General features: G+C 37.2%; 6 protein-coding genes across 6 annotated transcripts; 3 read left to right on the top strand and 3 right to left on the bottom strand.

Annotated features, from left to right (window-relative positions):
• Nucleotides 1–52: 52 nt before the first annotated feature.
• LOC17880591 (probable leucine-rich repeat receptor-like serine/threonine-protein kinase At3g14840) lies at nt 53–3,473 on the top strand. Its single transcript, XM_023778100.1, has 17 exons — nt 53–155; nt 254–437; nt 542–613; nt 699–767; nt 862–933; nt 1,014–1,085; nt 1,179–1,250; nt 1,350–1,421; nt 1,532–1,675; nt 1,753–1,827; nt 1,933–2,004; nt 2,088–2,159; nt 2,268–2,330; nt 2,425–2,463; nt 2,552–2,592; nt 2,682–3,260; nt 3,356–3,473. The coding sequence occupies exons 1-17, from the start codon at nt 53–55 to the stop codon at nt 3,367–3,369; spliced, it is 1,815 nt and encodes a 604-aa protein (XP_023633868.1). The 3' UTR covers nt 3,370–3,473.
• Nucleotides 3,474–4,142: 669 nt separating this feature from the next.
• LOC17878538 lies at nt 4,143–9,364 on the bottom strand. Its single transcript, XM_023779113.1, has 16 exons — nt 9,075–9,364; nt 8,621–8,815; nt 8,256–8,330; nt 7,942–8,109; nt 7,524–7,687; nt 6,842–7,060; nt 6,638–6,764; nt 6,216–6,404; nt 6,004–6,090; nt 5,764–5,921; nt 5,507–5,626; nt 5,189–5,414; nt 5,038–5,097; nt 4,782–4,955; nt 4,557–4,666; nt 4,143–4,466 (listed from the first exon to the last, which is right to left on the bottom strand). Exons 1-16 carry the CDS (start codon nt 9,288–9,290, stop codon nt 4,292–4,294), a joined length of 2,463 nt encoding a protein of 820 aa, XP_023634881.1. The 5' UTR covers nt 9,291–9,364; the 3' UTR covers nt 4,143–4,291.
• A 209-nt stretch (nt 9,365–9,573) lies between these two features.
• LOC17880887 (probable cysteine protease RD19C) lies at nt 9,574–11,265 on the top strand. The gene is made up of 4 exons (XM_006283912.2): nt 9,574–10,100; nt 10,217–10,336; nt 10,444–10,690; nt 10,775–11,265. The coding sequence occupies exons 1-4, from the start codon at nt 9,651–9,653 to the stop codon at nt 11,053–11,055; spliced, it is 1,098 nt and encodes a 365-aa protein (XP_006283974.1). The 5' UTR covers nt 9,574–9,650; the 3' UTR covers nt 11,056–11,265.
• Nucleotides 11,266–11,354: 89 nt separating this feature from the next.
• Nucleotides 11,355–11,895, bottom strand: LOC17878722 (S-protein homolog 2). The gene has a single exon (XM_006282784.2). It carries the CDS (start codon nt 11,893–11,895, stop codon nt 11,413–11,415), a length of 483 nt encoding a protein of 160 aa, XP_006282846.1. The 3' UTR covers nt 11,355–11,412.
• A 594-nt stretch (nt 11,896–12,489) lies between these two features.
• Nucleotides 12,490–14,657, top strand: LOC111829326 (probable splicing factor 3A subunit 1). The gene is given in 6 exon segments (XM_023778099.1): nt 12,490–12,499; nt 13,199–13,455; nt 13,457–13,723; nt 13,725–13,829; nt 13,957–14,157; nt 14,260–14,657. Coding segments are annotated over 6 exon segments (1,074 nt in total). The 3' UTR covers nt 14,494–14,657.
• A 167-nt stretch (nt 14,658–14,824) lies between these two features.
• LOC17877578 (probable enoyl-CoA hydratase 1, peroxisomal) lies at nt 14,825–16,094 on the bottom strand. The gene is made up of 3 exons (XM_006284279.2): nt 15,596–16,094; nt 15,157–15,439; nt 14,825–15,072 (listed from the first exon to the last, which is right to left on the bottom strand). The coding sequence occupies exons 1-3, from the start codon at nt 16,003–16,005 to the stop codon at nt 14,968–14,970; spliced, it is 798 nt and encodes a 265-aa protein (XP_006284341.1). The 5' UTR covers nt 16,006–16,094; the 3' UTR covers nt 14,825–14,967.
• Nucleotides 16,095–19,536: the final 3,442 nt, after the last annotated feature.

Genomic DNA, 19,536 nt, shown 5'->3' with positions numbered 1-19,536 from the left:
TAATAAGTAGAAAGGTTTTTATAGGTATCTAAATTTGACTTAACCAAAAGAAATGGTGTCACAAACAAGATCTCTCGTATGGTTTCTCTTCATTTGCCTTATAGTCTCTACCTTCATTGGTTTTGCACAGTCTGCAACTTTGCCCACGCAAGAAGGTATACATAGACCGACCTAGTTAGGTTATATACATACCTATTCAAATATCATTTATGTGCTTAATGATGTTTATTCGTCGTGTGATATCTTTTTGTAGTGGAGGCCTTGAGGATTATAGGGAACACCTTAAAGAAGACCACATGGAATTTTAACGTGAACCCATGTGACGTTGCATCGAATGTAGGTGGATGGAGAAACCCTAACCCTGTTGAAGGATCTGAAGACGCCGTCACTTGCGATTGCTCTTTCCTTAATGGAACCGTTTGCCATGTCACTAGCATGTACCATTTGATATTTTGATGGGTATTTTGTTTTTTCTTCTTTCATTAGGTCTATGATCTAAAGCTCATTATATTTTCTTTGTTTTCATTTCTTACATATATAGACTTTTGAAGACACAAAACCTTCAAGGGTCTCTTCCAAAGGAGTTTGTAGGGCTTCCTTACCTCCAAGAGATGTAAGCGAAAACTAATCGTTTTACAAATTATGAATTAGTGCATCAATTTGTCTAACGTAACTTAATTGTCACTCTTCCTTCACAGAAATCTCGCGAGAAACTATCTCAACGGTTCAATACCTCCGGAATGGGGAGCTTTGCCACTTGTCAACCTGTAAGGACATTCTTTTATGTGGATGTATTATATGTGAAAATAATCCATACGAGTATCATTTTTCATATGTTGTTTATGAAACACATGCATGCAGCACACTTCTTGGAAACCGTCTAAGTGGTCCAATTCCCAAAGAGATCGGAAACATTACTACTCTTACAAGACTGTGAGTTGATTCTTAAATCTTAGTGGTTGAAATAGTTCATTTTCAATGGTAACTACTCATGAGTTAGTTTGTTATGTTAGTGTCTTGGAATACAATCAGCTATCCGGGATATTACCTCCAGAACTTGGGAATCTATCAAACCTTCAACGACTGTAAGAGTCGTCGTCCTTCCATTTTTGTTGTTGGTTATGTTGTAATGAAACATAAATTAATCCATGTTTAAAATTTCCCCTCCTTGTGTATAGGTTTCTTAGCTCAAATAACTTCAGCGGGGATATTCCAATTACCTTTGGCAAACTGACCAACTTGACCGACTTGTAATATCCTTGCACAAACAAGTTCTAGTAATTTCCTTAATCTATATATATATATATATGTATGAACATTCTGATTTGTTTGGTTTTATTAACATGCAGCCGTATAAGCGACAACAGTCTCACAGGATCTATTCCAGATTTCATCGGGGATTGGACAGAACTTGAGAGTCTGTAAGACCATGTTATATGTTTTTTGGCTGTTATATCCGACCGATCACTTTTTTTTTCTTTTCCATTATATTAGGTGTTTATGATAACTTATATGTTTGTGACTCCATCAGGGTGAGCCATGGAAGTGGTTTGTCAGGACCCATACCAGTTTCAATTGCTGGTCTCACAAAGTTGGAGGAGCTAAGGATCAGCGACTTGACTGGACCAGGATCTCCCGTTCCCCTGCTACACGACATCTCAAAGATGAAAACATTGTAAGTCGCAGAACTTTCTGGTTCTTTAATATAAGATTTTTAGAAGTTTTATTCGTCCATTGTTTATTATCTTGTAGGATTCTTCGGAATTGTAATCTTACAGGAGAGCTACCTTCATTCCTTGGAACCAATGCTACTCTCTTGGAAAACTTGTAAGCATATATATATATACTTATCGTACCATTCAAGTATCAAATGATTTGTACAATTGGTAAAAATTAGTAACTAACTTAAAGAGTATGATAAACCATTTGCAGAGATCTTAGCTTTAATCAACTGAGTGGACCAATCCCCAGCACATATACTGAACTTAGAGATGTGAAAAATTTGTATGACATGCTTCTCTCTTCCCTCTTTAGTGGTTTTGTCATAATTGAGAATTCCTCTGTTGAATTAATGTGTATTCTTGCAGCTATTTGACCGGGAATATGTTAAATGGGTCGGTCCCAAATTGGATGGTAAAGGAAAAAGATAGAGATACAATGTAAGTTTTTTCACTCACCTAACCCTAATATTTTTTTTGGGTCAAAATTTGATGCACACAAAATCTTCTCTGTTCCCATTCTTCTTTTTTAAAAAACAATTTCTGCAGTGATCTATCCTACAACAATTTCTCCGAAGACACAAACACTCAGGAATGTTTTTTTGAAAGAATGTAAGTAGATCATGGTAAGAATGAAAATTGTCATTTGATACGTACTTCACAAGGAATCTCATGGTTTCTTGTTCATCATGCATGTGGCTTATAGGAATCTCTTCGCAAGTTCTTCTTCAGTGACAAACAACTCGTAAGTCTTTTGCTTTCTCTCATGACCGTCGTCGAGTCTTCTATTCCAAAACACATGGACTGATGATAATATGCTTAATTTCCTACAGCTTGAATGTTTACTGTTTGAAGAGCTACCAATGCGCTAAAAGTAAGAACCCTGATCCTAGCTATAATTCTATTTACATGTGTCTGAGGATGACTCATTAATTCTCATCTACATGTTTTGTCGTTTTCTAGGTTTCTATGGTCTTCATATAAACTGTGGTGGGGATGAGGTGATAATCAATGGTACCAAGTTCAATGCTGATACATACGATAGAGCCCCACATGTTTTCGAAAGCACAATAAATGCTTGGGTTTCAAGCAACACAGGAAACTTTATCGATGACCATCGAGTTCCCGAGGGATCAGGGACTATATGGAATAATACATCTGAGCTCAAGATGATAGATCCTCAACTCTATGCACAAGCTCGTCTCTCAGCCGTCTCACTCACTTATTATGCAATGTGTATTGTTAATGGAGATTACAATGTTAATCTCCATTTTGCTGAGTTCATGTTTAAAGATGACCAGACTTTTAAAAGCTTGGGTAGACGCATCTTCGACATATACATCCAGGGAAAGCTCATGGTGAAGGATTTCAACATCGTAGAGGAGGCAGGAGGTGTCGGAAAAGCTGTCATTAAGACAATTCCGGTTACGATTACAGATGGCAAGTTGGAGATACGCTTGTACTGGGCTGGGAAAGGAACTGTAGCTATTCCCGACAAAGGTGTTTACGGTCCACTCATATCAGCCATATCCGTTGATCCAGGTAAAAATTTTCAACCTAATAAAATTTGTTGTTTAAGCAATATACAATATTCATTTCTAACAAACTTTATTATATATACGTTTCTATCGGCGCAGCAAAAGCACTATAATTATGAAGAAGATATGATGGAAGATCATTTTATGTTATTGGATCTGAATTTAATAATAAGTCGTTACAATGTGTTTATGTACATGTAACGAAATAAAAAAGTAAACCCCTTCGTGCTTTAAGTTGTTTACTTTTTCATTTCATTAAATTTCAAACTTCTTAATAAGATAATATATATTGATCCTAAAGTTCAGAATATGAAGAAAGCTTTTTTTACCATTGTTTTCACTTTGTCGCTCAAGACCTTTGGTCCTCTATACCCGTACCCGATGGAAAATATATACCCGCGCTACATTATTTATAACAATAAAACCAACTCGTAGTGATCCGGTACGTGGTTTTAGTCACAGTGATTAGTAAAATCATAATCAAACTTTTTTACTCGTGTATAAAAGATATTAAACTACATTATGTCATTTATGATTATTTAATCTTTGAGAAAAGACTTCGCTACACCAAAAGCAAATGACAGAAATTGTGATATAGTAGCCTAAATTTGTGTTTCAGATATTTGATTAGCTTTCTCAATCATTAAAGATTTAGTACTATTTTAATATTTGTTGTTTTGTCTAATTTGATAATGTAGAATGTTATCCTAATATCATTATTGTCAAACATTATAAAAATAAACATGGTATATTATAGAGAAGCTTCAGAACTTAAGTTGTATATACGTACGTACATATTAAAAGTTCAATAATCTATTAATTCGAAGTCGTAACAGGTTGATCCGATGACTCGAAAAATACTTCGAGGTTCACTTTCCAGATCGGGTTTGCGAACATTGACATATCAAGTCTGATCTGACTATTGAGTTTGATATAATAAGCAAAAAGTGACTAAAAAGTTTGGTACTTGATCAAGAAACAGTTACACTTACAAAATCTATGAGACCGTCAAAAAAAAAAAAGAGTGAAAAGAGGTTAGCGAGAAGGAGGAGAAGAGAAGAAAATGACAAGGAAATAAACGAGGAAACCAGCCACAAGTATTCCTCCGTACACCAACGTCTGATAAGACTTTACTCCAACTGTGTATTTGTACTCTATCTTACAGCATCTCATGTTCTCCCTTTCTGTTTCCAGTACATGTTCTACGTACCTGGCAACCAATGTTTAGTTCTGTTATGTTCCATTTTGTTTCTTCTACAGAAGGAGAGAAGGAAAGAATCAAAAATGTTTTAAAACTTACTGTTGTGTAAACATGGTGGTCTGAAGAATCTCTGAGCTGTTGAGATGAGCATCATATAGCTTATGGTCGTATAACAAAGAAGATAGATCCACTAGCTGTTCTTCTACAGTCTGTTGTTATAACAATAATAATAGTAGCAGACACAACTTTAGAGTGTATTAAGAAAACAATCCATCTGGTAGAAAAAAATAAACTGAAATTGTAGAGAGTTTGTTTATCACTTACGTCTAAATATTTCTCTAATCTCTCGACTAGTTCGTGTGGGAAAGGCTCAGGCAATGTGGTTGTCTTTTTGTAGAATTTCTCCACCCATAGCTCCGTTTTGGTTTTGTTCTTCTTATCTTTCACTGGCTCACCAAGTGGAGTCTTGAGGTATTCAGATGCAAAGCTTTGTACCGCCTGCACATTATAACAACCACCACAAATTGATGAATTCTCTGCGGAGGAAACTAATTTTTTTACAAAGTTGCAGTTGGCTTACCTCTGAGGTTTCACGGATTTTGCGTAGAGCAGAATCAACTCGTGCATAAATTTGATTCCTCTGCGAAATTAAGATACAATATCTCATGAGATTCAGAAGGATTTTCAATGCAAATATATATATAATCAGAAATCATTATGATTGGACTCACCAGTGCCACATCTTGAAGCATTTGACTGATCAGGGAGACGTTTGAGAACGGTCCAAACGGATGACAACCGGCTGCCCAAAGCCAATTCGTGATAGGTCTGTCATGTGCGTGAGAGGTCTTTTCATAAGGTGCACTTACACCGCCTAATGCAGAAGCTATGCCTGCAAGTATATGCCGCTGTACCTGTGATGGAATAGCGTGCTGTCTCTCTGTTTCAGAAACATAACTGCGGAAACGAGATATTAATATCGATATGATAAACCTGCTACTGTGATTTATCATTGTTTCATACTTCTATTGTTGTTGTGTTTTGCTCACCTCAAAGGTATTTTCTCGTTTAGATGCTGAAGCACAATGACCACATCACTGCTAGCCCACACAAGGCTCTCATCTTCCATCATGAGCATTGGATCCACATCAGCTAATGAGAGGATAAATCTATATATTGATCAAAGATTTATATCAGATGCTGTTTAGTTTGAAAAAGTAATTCACACTTAATTTTTGGATGTAGTCATATAGCTTGGCCAATGTAATGAATAATCTGATCAGGTGGTTTATATTAATCAACTCACACTGGAATAACTCTTGTTCCATAAGTGCGGTAGAGATCGCCTTTTTTCTTAACTGCCTTCTTTTTCTTTCCCTTCTGAAGTTTCGAGTTATAAGATGACCAGAGAGGCCTATGTTTTACTATGGAATCACCCGAACCTTCAGATTCATCATCCCAGCTCTGTGTACAAAAAGTATGGAATCTTTGCCATGAAAGAAACAAAACTTGTGAAACAAATTTGCATGAAATTTTCTGAGATTACCTGGCGGAGAAAATATTTATTGGAAAGCCCAGGGTCAGACACGTCGAGCAAACCAGCAGCTAAAACATCGGTAGACCTTTCCATCTCCTGCAATAGCCAATAAACAATCACATGAGACTTCAATGGTTGGAACAGTAACAGCAGGTTAAGAACTATTTATTCCTAGCTTAACCTAACTCGCAAACCACAGTTACCCAACTATGAAAACTCACTTCTTTGAGGATAGCACCATCTAGGTATGTTTTGGTATGCACATGAAATCTTCCGTCCTTCTTAGTTTCCTGAAGGGAATGCCCACGCATGGCTTTTGAGACAGCAATAGCTAACTTCTCATGACGATGTAATGGATGAACCCCTCCAACGATCACTACCTCTTGGCCATGATGAATCATTTTCTTTACCTATAAAGACTCAGGACAGTTAGCATGTGAAAACCAACAGAGTCAAATCTTTTAGCGTACTTTGGAAAATATTATGGGTGTTAACTTTCTGAGGACCGTAAACTAGGCAAACATGTCTTTTACTAATCACATTGATTCATAGGGGTGAAAAGACCATTGAGAGAACAAGAAAAAAACAGATAAGAACGTCTAGTATTTCTTGAACATCATCTATGTAAACCAAGAAGTATTACCTCAGATTCAATCTCTTCAATATTTATGCTGTAGTTTTGTCCTCTTTCCATGATATTATATCGATTGTGGTTTTGGAGCACAATGATAGGTACCAGCACTCTAGTTGCTAGATCAACCGTCTCAAACCTGGTTGCACTCAGAATGAATCATCTAAGCACAATTTTCATTGCTAGAAGGAAGTAAAGTCTCACATATCATATTACCTGACATCAGGAGCTATGACGTGCTCAATTGTAGTAGCTACTAACGCTGCTAACTGACCAGAAAAGATATCATGGGTAGACTGATGACCAACAGGGCTAACGTTTCCTGGAAGGACAATGTTCCGTATCCTTGGCACTGTTCTGGGACTAACACTTCCCTCTTCAGTTTCAATCTTCCCATATGTACACGGCCCCGCAGACAAATCAATGACAACATATCTATCAAGAAGGGAAGATAGAAATCAGAAATAAAGTCATGTTGAGAGCTTAGATGAAAAATTGTAGCAGATAAGAACAGAAACAGTTCGCCAACAATATCTTGAATATTAATTCAGAACAGAAAAGCTGATTACTACAATAATCTATGATTACCAAAGTGAAATGAAGTAATACAATAATAAGTTCTTATACTCTTTGTATTTCTCTAAAGCTTTTTGTGTATCTTTTTTTTCTGGCCTATCTATAATTAACAAAAGGGATCATAAAATCTCACATCTTTTTTTATGCATAATTTGATGATACCTAGATAGATGTAATACTTTAATAGGGTGGTAGATTTTGTTTGATCACATCTATGGCACAATCACTCATAGGGATAACAAGGAGATACCAAGGAAAACCCACTGAGTAATTTTGTCCTTATTTTAATGCAAAGAGGAAAGAAAAACAAAGATAAGTTTACCTGCCTGATCCGAGCCAAACTTGGGATGCTCCTCCACCATTGTATCTATACCGATAAATATAATCTGCCTCTTGTTTCTCTTTGTCTGCATCACTAAGCTCTGGTAGCTTTGAAAACATGAGACTGTCTAGATCGATCTCTGTATTTCGAGGATCCATTCTTACCTGAAGATAGAGTTAAGAAAAGAAAGGGGCAGTTAAGAAATACAGCAGGATATAATCATTTTCCATTCGAATGCAAACATGACAAGACAAAACCAACTTTAAGAACAAAGGGAAATATGAGGGTTATAAACCCAAGAAAGCATAAACAAATCTTCCAAACAACACAAAGCAAACAAAAACTAGAACAGGTAACACATTCAGACGTTCTGCATAGCTTATGCAAGATACAAGAAGTAAGACACTGGAAGCCATACCTTATCAAAATTCACTACAAATATGGCACTAGGTATAGGTTTATCTGCTGTTGCTGCTGAACCAGCTCCCACATCCATATCAAATATATACGAGTAAAGCTGGTTAAATGCGGACTCAACTTTTGTTGCCTCTACGTCATAGGCAGGTAAGTGTCTTCCAAAATCAGTCTAAATACACAAAAAAAGTTTCAACTTAGCAACATTTACATTAGGATGCAGATTTTACAGCGATGAAATGTAAATTTCATCAACATATTTGATATGTAATAAGGTTGGTTACGAGACAAAAATAGATATTATAAGATCACAGCAACCTCTAGTGCAGTTCCAGCAGGCACCATGGCTTCTTTCACTGCCTTCTCCAGAGCTATTAATTCGGGTTGCCCACTCTAAGATAAGAAAAATAAAGACGAATATTTAAGTCAATGGGCTAACAGTGAAATCTCGGCATCAGGAGTCTCTTAAGAAGTGCATATGCAGTAATAATCTGCTCCTGAAACAAAATGAATTTCAGCTAAAGCAAATATAAGATTCCAAAACTTGCAGAGCTTTGTTTGTGAACAATTCAATGACGCTAAGAAATACTATCCCCCATATAGAATATAGGATCTTGAAACAGTGAAAGCAGAAACGATATCAAAAATCGTGAAGACTGGTTTAAGATTCATAAATTACTCACGGGAAAGATATTATAAACAACTTTGTGCTCAATGTCAAGTGGCTCTCCCGTCTCTTGGCATGAGGGCCTATGGTTTGAGAAACTAGCTCTTAAGAACTCCTCTAATTTTTTATGATCCACGGAATACCTGTAACCTCCATCCCCATTCAGACCTACAAGCACTATATTCACTTCCAGAGGAACCTGAAATGGTACCTGCCAAAACAAGTTTCAAAATGTTGAAATTCAATTCTCAATGTGTCACCCAAAATCAGCTAATCTAATAACCATATGCGATGAACAAAGCTATGATCATAGGATTGAATCAACAAAAACGAAATAATCATGAGTTAGTCACTTTTAACTACAATTCAGTGACTCCACAAAGCCAGCTTACTAAACGATTTCTTCTTCTTCTAGCTAATCCAGACTCACTAATGATGATAATTCACATTACTTAAGATTGAGATATTACCTCAGCACGGGAGTGAAGCATACGGCGGACATCGGATCGAACACTCTCTCGTACGTCGAGGAAAGCGCTGTGATGCCAATGTGGATGACCCGGCTCGCGGCGGAAAGGTTGCTGAGCTGAGTCGGTACGGGAAACGAGTCCGCTTAGAACCGAGAGAAACACGAAGAATAGGAGAGAAGAAAACGAATTACATCGTGAATCCGATCTCAACTCCATGACTGGATTTAGAAAACAACCGGAGATTTCGCTCACCTCCCAATTTGGACTGGACTGGAGAGAGTCGCTACAAGTCGTTTACGGCGAGGAGGGAGGAGAAATGGGAGATGAAGGCTAATTACCTTTTTACCCTCATATATTATGCAAATTTACAACAGAGAGATATCGTCATAGCTTACGAAGAAATTACAAGCAACGTGTCACTTGTCATGTCGTCGTTTACCCCTAGAAATATCCAAACTAAACAACCAACTAACTCACGCCACGTGTTTACTCACACTCCTTTAAACAAGCTCGTAACTGTTTGCTTCTCCCAAAGTCTCTTCTTCCTTATCTCTCGGAAAGCCAAAAGGAGAAGGGATGGATCGTGTGGTCTTCTTCTTCCTCATCGCAGCCGCGTTGTTAGCAGTCTCTCTCGGATCCGGCGACGGTTTCGATAATCCGATCAGGCAAGTCGTCCCGGAGGAGAACGATGAACTCCTCAACGCAGCACATCACTTCTCTCTGTTCAAATCCAAGTACGAGAAGACTTACGCGACTCAGGATGAGCACGATCATCGGTTCCGTGTGTTCAAGGCTAACCTAAGGCGAGCTAAGCGTAACCAGCTTCTGGATCCGTCTGCTGTACACGGCGTCACGCAGTTCTCAGATCTTACCCCGAAGGAGTTCCGCCGCCAGTTCCTAGGGTTGAAACGCCAGAAGTTTCGTCTTCCTACTGACACTGAGATTGCGCCGATTCTTCCCACTACCGATCTCCCGACGGATTTCGATTGGCGTGAACAAGGAGCCGTCACACCTGTTAAAAACCAGGTTTGTAGAGTTTTTGAATTGGTGTGATTTTTAAGCTTTTGTAATCGTTCATGGATGTGATTTTTGCAAAATCCGATGGTAGAGAAGTGAGTGTGTGTTTTTTGATTTGTGAATAGGGTTTGTGTGGATCATGCTGGTCATTTAGTGCGACTGGAGCTCTTGAAGGAGCTCATTTTCTTGCGACTAAAGAGCTTGTTAGCCTCAGTGAGCAGCAACTCATAGATTGTGACCATGAGGTTTGTTTCCATTATCCATTGTTTGTTTCTATATGAGGATCCATTTGATGTTTTTTGGTGAAGTGATTGTATAACTAGTTTCTATATGTTTTTTGCTCTTCCTGCAGTGTGATCCAGCACAAGCCAACTCATGTGACTCTGGTTGTAGCGGAGGACTAATGAACAACGCGTTTGAGTACGCTCTCAAAACTGGTGGTCTTATGAAGGAAGAAGACTATCCCTATACAGGACGTGATCATTCCGCGTGCAAGTTCGACAAGAGCAGGATCGCTGCAAGCGTGTTTAATTTCAGTGTTGTCTCTTCTGATGAAGATCAGATCGCTGCTAATCTAGTCAAGCACGGACCTCTAGCTAGTAAATTTTGAAAAAACTCTTTTACCTTGTTACTAATTTAAGAATTAGAGACTTAACACATCGTTCTCTTTTGTTGCTCAATAGTTGCTATCAACGCGATGTGGATGCAAACTTACATAGGAGGAGTCTCGTGCCCATATGTATGCTCAAAGAGCCAAGACCATGGAGTGCTCTTGGTTGGGTTTGGTTCGTCCGGTTATGCACCAATCCGTCTTAAGGAGAAGCCTTATTGGATTATCAAGAACTCATGGGGATCAATGTGGGGAGAGCATGGTTACTATAAAATCTGCAGGGGACCTCACAATATGTGTGGTATGGACACAATGGTATCTACTGTTGCTGCAGTTCATACCACAACAAAGTAGAATTATTAGGACACTACTGAATTATACATGTCCTTGTGTATATGTATGGATGCATAGACAATACTACGAACTGTTATTGTTAGTATTGTCTCTCTGTTTCAGCTTTGATGTAAAATAGCTTGGTGATAAGATCTTTGTAGCATCGAATGCTGAAGATAATATTGATTACCAACATATTAAAAGTTGGAATAATAGAAATCTTATGTTTTATATTCTGTTTGAAACAATGAAACTCGTGAGTTATAGAGGACAGAACCATTAGCCAAGAGCTTAGGTTTCTCTGTTCTGTTATTTATTAAAATGTGCAATCCATTAAATACAAAACGTATAAAACTCTCTTGCTCATATAGATCGTTGTCAAAACAAAGACTTATTCCAAGGATAACAAATATCAAACTGCTTCGTTACATCGCTAAACCTACAAGGTCCGGTTTGTCTTATCTTCCACACACACTTCTGGCACCAGTTATCACCAGAAGTATCTCGATGGTCTTTATATATATCGAACGAATACCATCCACTTGGCAACCTTGGCCATCCAAACTTACAGAAAAACAATGTCCTTCCAAAATATTGACGCGAAAATCTAAAAGACCACGACTCACCTGGCTGCAAAGTCTGGTTACCAAAATCATCGTCTTTTGATCTACAATGGTATAGTAACGTTAGCTGATCACCGAGATCGTTTATGATTTTCACGGTTACTTTCCCGAAAGGAAACACAGAACCATTGTCGTTCGGAACCCGAATGTTGTTATTATGGTCGGCCTGTGATGATTTAGTAGTCAAGAAGATGATCAATATGAACATTGGTGTAAGGTATTGCTTTGGAGTATCCATTGTTTTTGTCTAAGTAGAGGGGAGTTTCAGCTAACACTATATAGCAATTTGCAAGTGTCGAAAATTATAATTTATATACTTTATTATTTCCATATATATTCTATCCGAATATACGGTACGTTTCTTGAAACGATGCATGTGGTCAAATTTAGTTACGTATTAAAGGGACGTTCAAAAGAGGAAAACAAACGTTAATACTTAATTATTGTGTGAAACTGTGAATGAAGTATGTCAATTTATGAGTTATATGTACAAAGGTGATATGTATCTTCATTTTGAAAAACAAATAATTCCTATTCTTTTTCATTTTATATACATTGAGAATTCATTTTCCTATATAGCTATCAGTTTCATAACTTCTACCAGATTTTCCCCCAAAAGAATCTATTAAGGAATTAAGATTTAGACCATCCATAATGGGGAGATCTTAAAGTAATTTGTGATTAAATAAAATGCAAAAGGTGGTATAAAGAGTAAAATAGTATCTTAAATAAGATACAAAATCATGGTATTTTAACTCTTGACTCTACTTTTTTTCAATTTTGATACTAAATTATTCATAAGATCCAAACTTAAGATGCTCTTATTCCAATTATGGACATATGTGAGACTTACTTTACTTGATTTGTCTTACACTTTTGATTTGCGTTACACTTCTCAAGCAGACAAAGATACCATCTTACACTTTTCAAGCAGACAAAGATACCATCTTACACTTCTAGAATTTTTTTTTAAGGTTTGGTTTGATTATTTTATATTTAGGGTATAGTCTTTAGGGCATAGAGTTTATTGTCTAGAATTAAGGATTTAATTTTGAAATATGGTGCTAATTTTGAAAAAATAGAAAAATGTGTGCTAAGTTTGGAAGAAAAACTTAAATTAGTGTTATTCTTGAGAAATAAAGTAATCTCTCTCAAATTAAATTACACAACCATAACATAGGGGCTAGCTCGAGGATCTTCTTCGTTATTAGGGGATTGACGGTTGTGTCGATTTCTAAACCTTCAAAGTCTCGGAGTCGTTCGTTCCTTCTTTGCTTCTTCTCTAGAGGTTTTTGCGGCTGAAGTATGTTTTGTTTCTTATTATTTATCTTCAACGCCCTAAGTAAGTAGTCTTTGATGTGCAATGTTTATTTTACTTTACCCTATGGATCGATCGTTATCGCTTTCAGTACATCTACCTTATCTCTATGGGCCGGACTAACCCACGCGCTTTAGCGCTAATTGACATGCCTACTACATATAACACACAAATCGATTCTAGTTTCTCTGTTTGAATATCTAATTGAATATCTCTGAGGAAGATATTGAAGATCCTTCTTACACATTGTACCAGCAAAAGCTTGCTCAATACCGTGCAGATCCTCGTGACTCGTATTACTCGCACAAGCTTACTAAATACCTTGTTGAGATTCGAAAGGGAGCTACTGATGTTTCAGATCCTATGGATATCAAAATCCTTCATGCGCCTCCTGATGTCAGAGTATCAACTATTGCTGACAGGGTAGCAAGTCTGGTTGCCAAGTACGGATGGGAGTTTGAGTTGATGGTCATGGCATCTAAATACAAATGATGCAAGATTCAAGTTTTTGTCGATCTCAACATCAGATCACGGTCACTCATATTACCAGAAAAGGCTTGGTCACTACTGTTTTCTTGATCATGATAGAGTTCCTGATTTTGAGCCTTGTCCTCAGTCTCAATCCAGGGTTCAGTCTCAAAGACTCGTTCTGCCTAATCATCTAAACTGCAGACTTCTTCAAGGGATGACCCTCAGGGAGCTTGATACTGTTAAGGTCACAGCGCAGTTTGTGGCATGGTATGGTGATTATTTTTTGTGGGGAACTGATAGAAAGAGTGCTGGTGAATCCAACTGATGACAGGTTCAAATTTATGAATCCGACTGATTACAGGTTCGCTTTTTTCAACGAGTTTGTTACTGCGTATTCGCAATTATTACATCCTCCAAAAGATTTGAATGGCAAGCTGAAAAGGAATGCTGCTTATATGGACGCCATTCTCGAGGGTTTTTTGGAACGTGTTCAATGGGATCCTAATCCAGGAGCAACAATGGCTTGCGGGAGGGGAAGAGGCTATGATGAATTGGCATGCTTCCGTGTCCAGAGATTTTGTCAACAAGGAGGAGGGTCAGGAATTGCAACCACCACATATCCCTGGAATGTCTCCTCCTGCTCCACGGGAGAGACAGAAGTTGGACGAGTCATCCCTTGCTCCAGAAGACCAGTTTCTTGAGCAACATCTGGTAATGTTTTCATCAGACTCGTCTTAGAGGTCCTTTTATTATCTTTCTTTTGTCTTGAGTTGTATCTGGTTAGCAAGTGTACTGATACATACTTTTTTTCAGGGTTTGTCTACAATCAGAGTGATTTGTGCTCTTGATGGACAAGTAATTAAGATCAAAGTCAACTCATTGTCTGAAAACATAGCAAGTTTGAAGGAGAAAATAGCTGAGGTGGTCCAAGTTCCAGCAAGCAAACAGAGTTTAAGTGGAACAGCCGGAATTATAGAGGACAATAATAGGTCACTTGCTTATTACAATGTGAGACCTGGAGAGATCCTAATACTGGACGTGGTGTGACTTGGGACTTGGGAGATAAAGAGATGGAACAAGGCTTTCGTAGGTTAGAAGAAGGATTTATTTACTAACTTAAGTTATGTTTTGGATATTTGCAGCTACTTGTTCTGTCTGTAATCTTACAATATCCGTGATTCTCTTTTATGTTTAGCTACTAGGATTGCTCCCATAGTCATATCCTTGGTCTCTTTATTAATTTTATCTACATATATGAAATGACCCTGTTTTGTGGAGATTCATCTTCCTATAGTTGTCAATTTCTGTAAATTCCACCAGATTTTTCCCAAAGAATCTATTAAGGAATGATGATTTATTTTTCAATGATGGACATGTGTACTGAGGTAACCCAACTTTACTTGATTTGCGTTACACTTGTGAAAACAAACAAAGATATTATTATTGAAGACAATAATCATAAGATAGATTAAAGACAATGGTACAAAGTAGGAGTACTATTTTAAGATCAATAGACACTGTCTACAACTTAGAAGAAGGTTTCTTGGATCCACGTCCAGCTATAAACTCCTGCATCTTCTTAAACTGTTCCTTTGTCATCCCACTGTAATACGCATGAGCTCGCTCCTACAAATTCAAAATGCAGTTTCAGATTCTATCAATGAAGAACTGATAAAGAAAAAAGTATAAAAAATGGTAACAAGGTTTAACCTTTTCGAGAGTGAGAGCATGTCCAAGATCAAGCTTTAGTCCATCATTGATAACAGATTTAATCCTGAGAACCATGCCTTGTTCATTCTTGATTATAGCCTCTGCAATTTCTCTAGCTTTATTAAACGCTTCTCCTTCTTCAACCACATGGTTTACAAACCCTAACTTCCCAGCTACGTCAGCTGTTAATGGCATCGATGTTAAAGAAACTTCCCGAGCTTTATTTGCTCCGATGATCCTTGACAGCTTCTGAGACAAACCCCATGAAGGAAATATCCCAAACCTTTAAAACAAAAGACAGAGGAATCACAATGTTGAATTGAGCAGAGCTTCAGAACAACATGATTTATATGATCCAACCTAAATTTGACCTATATTGCTAGATTCAGTTCTTATGATCACAAAACACTAAAACGACGTCGTAGGAGAAGAAATAAACCTTGCGTGAGTATCCATGAACTTAGCTCCTCTAGAAGCGACCAAAATATCACAAGCCAAGGCGAGCTCAAACCCAGCGGTGATGGCGAAACCGTTAATAGCTCCGATGATCGGTTTTCTTAACCGTTCCATCTGCACAACCGGGTCGGTTTCCGGATCCTTGACGTCTCCTTTGAAAACAGACTCCGCAGCAGTCAAATCAACGCCCGAGCAGAAAGATCGACCCGATCCGGTGAAAATCACGACCTGGACCGATTCGTCGGAGTCCATATCCTTGAATGCCTTGGCGAGATCCACCATCATCGCTCTCGTGAGCGAATTGAGAGATTTCGGACGGTTGATTGTGATGACGGCGATCCCGCCTGATTCCTTCTTCACCATGATGAGATTTTCCGATACTGTTTGATCCATCTTCGACGATTCCGATTACTACGAACGAGTTTCGAATTTTGCCGATCGGGGTTTTCAAACTTGCGTCGATTAAAAGGAGAGCGAGCGATGATTTTATTAGTCAATGAGGAAGAGATGACGAAGAAACTTGGATTAGTGTGCCACTGTTTTGTCGTTAGTAAACTGCGTCCCGTTTTTGGCCGCTCTTTCGACGCTGCGTATTTTGTTTCTGAATCATGAAAACGGCAACTTTTCAAATATAACTTTTGAGTGACCAGTAAAGATATAAATGGTTTGCACATCAAATCTTACATATACAGTTTAATCTCTATAAACCAATAATTAATAATTTTCAGAATTAAGATACTTAGTTTTATCATTTATATTAAAATTTTCCTGATTACATAATTTTCAGAAAACTCTATCTAATTAAGAACCTTTTTTTGTTTTCTTTTTCCGGTATAATCTTTTTTTTTTTTATATAACCATTACATGTAAGAAATCAATAGAATCCTTAAAAATGGTTGATATGATTTTAAGAAGACATTATCAGATTTTTATGCAAAAAATAAATAATATTAGAGATGAGGTTTAACAAAAATGCAAATTCAACTTAAAAGTAGCCAACACTAGATCATATTTCATTGAATTTTCTTTGTTTACATACATATATATATTATAATTACAGTTGCAAAATTTTTGTTAATTTCAACCAACAATTTAAAGGATGTTCTGGACCGATGCTAGTTTTTCTACCTAGTGTGTATAAAGTTGAGTTGAGACCCCTCGAAAGTAAAGTTCAAAATCTAGGAGAAGCAAGGTTCAACAATATCCTTTAGAGGGGTACCAGCCAACACCTATACACTGATTTGTCAAACATTATACATTAGATATCAAGGATAACGAAATGCAATCGTCGTCTAACCACACGTTTTCGACCATCATTATAAATTTATAATCATAGGCATTGAAACAACTAATGTGTCTTATACTCTTATGTCGACAACAAGTTGATCAGTTAACTTAAAAACAACCATCTTGCTTCAATTGATTTTGTCTTTCTACTCTTTTTAATAATACTCGTACTACTGTAGTACTGTTACCGTGTTTCAAACAACATCTTGTATAAATCAGCTAGACAACACATTTAATTTCTCACAAGCTTTTTTCATCTTTTCTTTTTCTTCTTTTTTTTTGCTACTTTTAATGTGGTTTGAGTTAAAAGTTAAATTTGATTATGGATCAAATGTAATTATTAGGTTTAACCCAAAAAATATATCCATTTTCTCAAAATTCTCTATAATCATTTTGCACCTCATTAAAGATATAAAAAATCTTGATATTTGTATAAAATTATCTCTAAACTATTATAACCTAGATATTCTAGTAAAAATGAAAATTAATCTAGATTTAGGATGAAAATATTCCAGATATTTTGTAATTTGAGGGTATAAGTACCTCTTACCCCTCTCATTTGTAAATTGTTACCAAGTTGTGAAGTTTTTCCAAGTTAATATCAAAGTAAGAAAAGTCCTGTTTCCTAAAATTTTCTCACAACAAACACGTAAAACATTTTCTTTCATCACCACCTTTAAAAGCGTTTTCTCTCAATAGAAGTTGCATTGCAGTCTTGCAGATTATTTAAGAGTAGATGATTTTTTTTTTTTTTTTTTTAATATAGAAGTGTTGTGATATTGATTGTGATTCAATTTTCAGGTTTGGTCTAAACCGGAGAGATTGAGGATTAATTGATTTCCGGTTAAGCTGGTTATTGATCTTGCAAAATGAGAAGGAGTAAAAGCGTATCATCTACTCGCGATAGAAGATTTGCTGTTAGCATTGGTACTTGGTATAAATACCAAAATCTATTCTTCTTCTTCCTTGTATCGATTCATCTTGTAACAGAAAGTGAGAGAGAGAACCCAGAAAACTCCATTGTTGTAAAGCTCGATATTGAGCTGATTCTTCTTCTTTGATAGTGGATTGCCGGATTGAATCTGGCCCCAGACGTAGGCTTTGTCACATCGACTTAGCTGAACTGGGTAATCAAATCTCTTGTGTTCTTCGTTTCTTTTCTTGTTTTGATTTGTGTTGCGTTTTCGTTTATTCATTCACGTAAAGCATCTGCAACAAGTTCAAGCAAGTTTCACGAAGTAAAGTAGCACAGATTGTAACAGAGTGGTATCAGAGCCAGGTTCAAATCGATGGCGACGACGACGAAGTTTGATATTGCAAAGTTCAATGGCGAGACCGATTTCTCTCTTTGGAAGATCCGTATCATGTCACAGATCGGAGCTCTCGGACTCAAGAGCACTATTCTTGATTCATCCTTAACGAAGGTTGTTCCTCTCAGCAAAAGCGAGTTAAAAAGACCGGGTGATGGAGATTCCTCAGATGTTGATGTGCCTCAAACCAAAGAAGTTCCATATCCTGTCAAGATTGACAAGAATATACAGGCACTGAACATTATCATAAGCCACATTGGTGATAAAGTTCTAAGGAAGGTGAATCACTGTGAAACTGCTGCAGAGATGTGGACTCTATTGAATAAACTCTATATGGAAACTTCTCTGCCAAATAGAATCTATGTTCAATTGAATTTCTACTCGTTTAGGATGAATCAAGCTCAAACAATAGACCAGAATGTAGATGACTTCTTGAAGATTGTTGCTGAGTTGGGTAGTTTAGAGATTCAGGTTGCAGAGGAGGTTCAAGCAATCTTGCTGTTGAACTCATTACCAGCTAGCTTCAGTCAGCTTAAACATACTCTTAAGTATGGAAACAAAACGTTGTCAGTTCAGGATGTAGTCTCATCTGCAAAGTCATTAGAAAGAGAATTGGCTGAATCTAAAGAATCTGAGAGAGCACCTGCAACAGTTCTGTATACAACAGACAGAGGAAGACCTCAAGAGAGAACTCAGCACAAGGGTTCTAAGGGTAGAAGCAGAAGCACATCAAACTCCAAGACAAAGGTCACTTGTTGGTTCTGTAAAAAGGAAGGTCATGTCAAGAAGGACTGCTATGCTAGGAAAAGAAAATTAGAAAATGATGGACAAGCAGAGGCTGGAGTGATTACAGAAAAGTTAGTATTCTCAGAAGCATTGAGCATGTATGATCAGGAAGCTAAAGATAAGTGGGTTATAGATTCTGGATGCACTTATCATATGACTTCACGCAAGGATTGGTTCACTGAGTTTGATGATAAAGAATCAACCATGATCTTATTGGGTGATGATCACACAGTAGAGTCAAAGGGCTGGGGTACAATCAAGGTGAATACTCATGGTGGATCTATCCGCATGTTGAAAAATGTCAGATTTGTTCCTAACTTGAGAAGAAATCTCTTCTCTACTGGAACACTAGATAAGCTTGGTTACAAGCATGAAGGTGGTGATGGTAAGGTCAGATTTCACAAGAATGGTAAAACAGCTTTACAAGGAAAGTTAGAAAATGGCATGTACGTTCTTGATGGTCATACAGTGGTTAATGAAATCTCCAATGCTGAGAGTGACAGGGATAAGACAGTATTGTGGCATAGTAGACTAGCTCATA

This window comes from Capsella rubella, unplaced genomic scaffold (assembly GCF_000375325.1).
Source record: "Capsella rubella cultivar Monte Gargano unplaced genomic scaffold, Caprub1_0 scaffold_7, whole genome shotgun sequence".
NCBI classification, from domain to species: Eukaryota; Viridiplantae; Streptophyta; class Magnoliopsida; order Brassicales; family Brassicaceae; genus Capsella; species Capsella rubella.
The sequence above is the reverse complement of the archived record's forward strand: the minus strand, read 5'-3'. Positions and strand labels throughout refer to the sequence as shown.

Coding starts and splice junctions, on each gene's coding strand:
- LOC17880591 (XM_023778100.1), top strand. CDS start 53: ATGGTGTCACAAACAAGATCTCTCGTATGGTTTCTCTTCATTTGCCTT. Junction 1,422..1,531: donor TGGACAGAACTTGAGAGTCT/GTAAGACCATGT, acceptor TGACTCCATCAG/GGTGAGCCATGGAAGTGGTT. Junction 2,593..2,681: donor GAGCTACCAATGCGCTAAAA/GTAAGAACCCTG, acceptor GTCGTTTTCTAG/GTTTCTATGGTCTTCATATA.
- LOC17878538 (XM_023779113.1), bottom strand. CDS start 9,290: ATGGAGTTGAGATCGGATTCACGATGTAATTCGTTTTCTTCTCTCCTA. Junction 5,922..6,003: donor ATAAATATTTTCTCCGCCAG/GTAATCTCAGAA, acceptor TTTTGTACACAG/AGCTGGGATGATGAATCTGA. Junction 4,956..5,037: donor AAATCCGTGAAACCTCAGAG/GTAAGCCAACTG, acceptor TATAATGTGCAG/GCGGTACAAAGCTTTGCATC.
- LOC17880887 (XM_006283912.2), top strand. CDS start 9,651: ATGGATCGTGTGGTCTTCTTCTTCCTCATCGCAGCCGCGTTGTTAGCA. Junction 10,337..10,443: donor TCATAGATTGTGACCATGAG/GTTTGTTTCCAT, acceptor CTCTTCCTGCAG/TGTGATCCAGCACAAGCCAA. Junction 10,691..10,774: donor CAAGCACGGACCTCTAGCTA/GTAAATTTTGAA, acceptor GTTGCTCAATAG/TTGCTATCAACGCGATGTGG.
- LOC17878722 (XM_006282784.2), bottom strand. CDS start 11,895: ATGGATACTCCAAAGCAATACCTTACACCAATGTTCATATTGATCATC.
- LOC17877578 (XM_006284279.2), bottom strand. CDS start 16,005: ATGGATCAAACAGTATCGGAAAATCTCATCATGGTGAAGAAGGAATCA. Junction 15,440..15,595: donor TTCATGGATACTCACGCAAG/GTTTATTTCTTC, acceptor TTTGTTTTAAAG/GTTTGGGATATTTCCTTCAT. Junction 15,073..15,156: donor ATGCTCTCACTCTCGAAAAG/GTTAAACCTTGT, acceptor TTGAATTTGTAG/GAGCGAGCTCATGCGTATTA.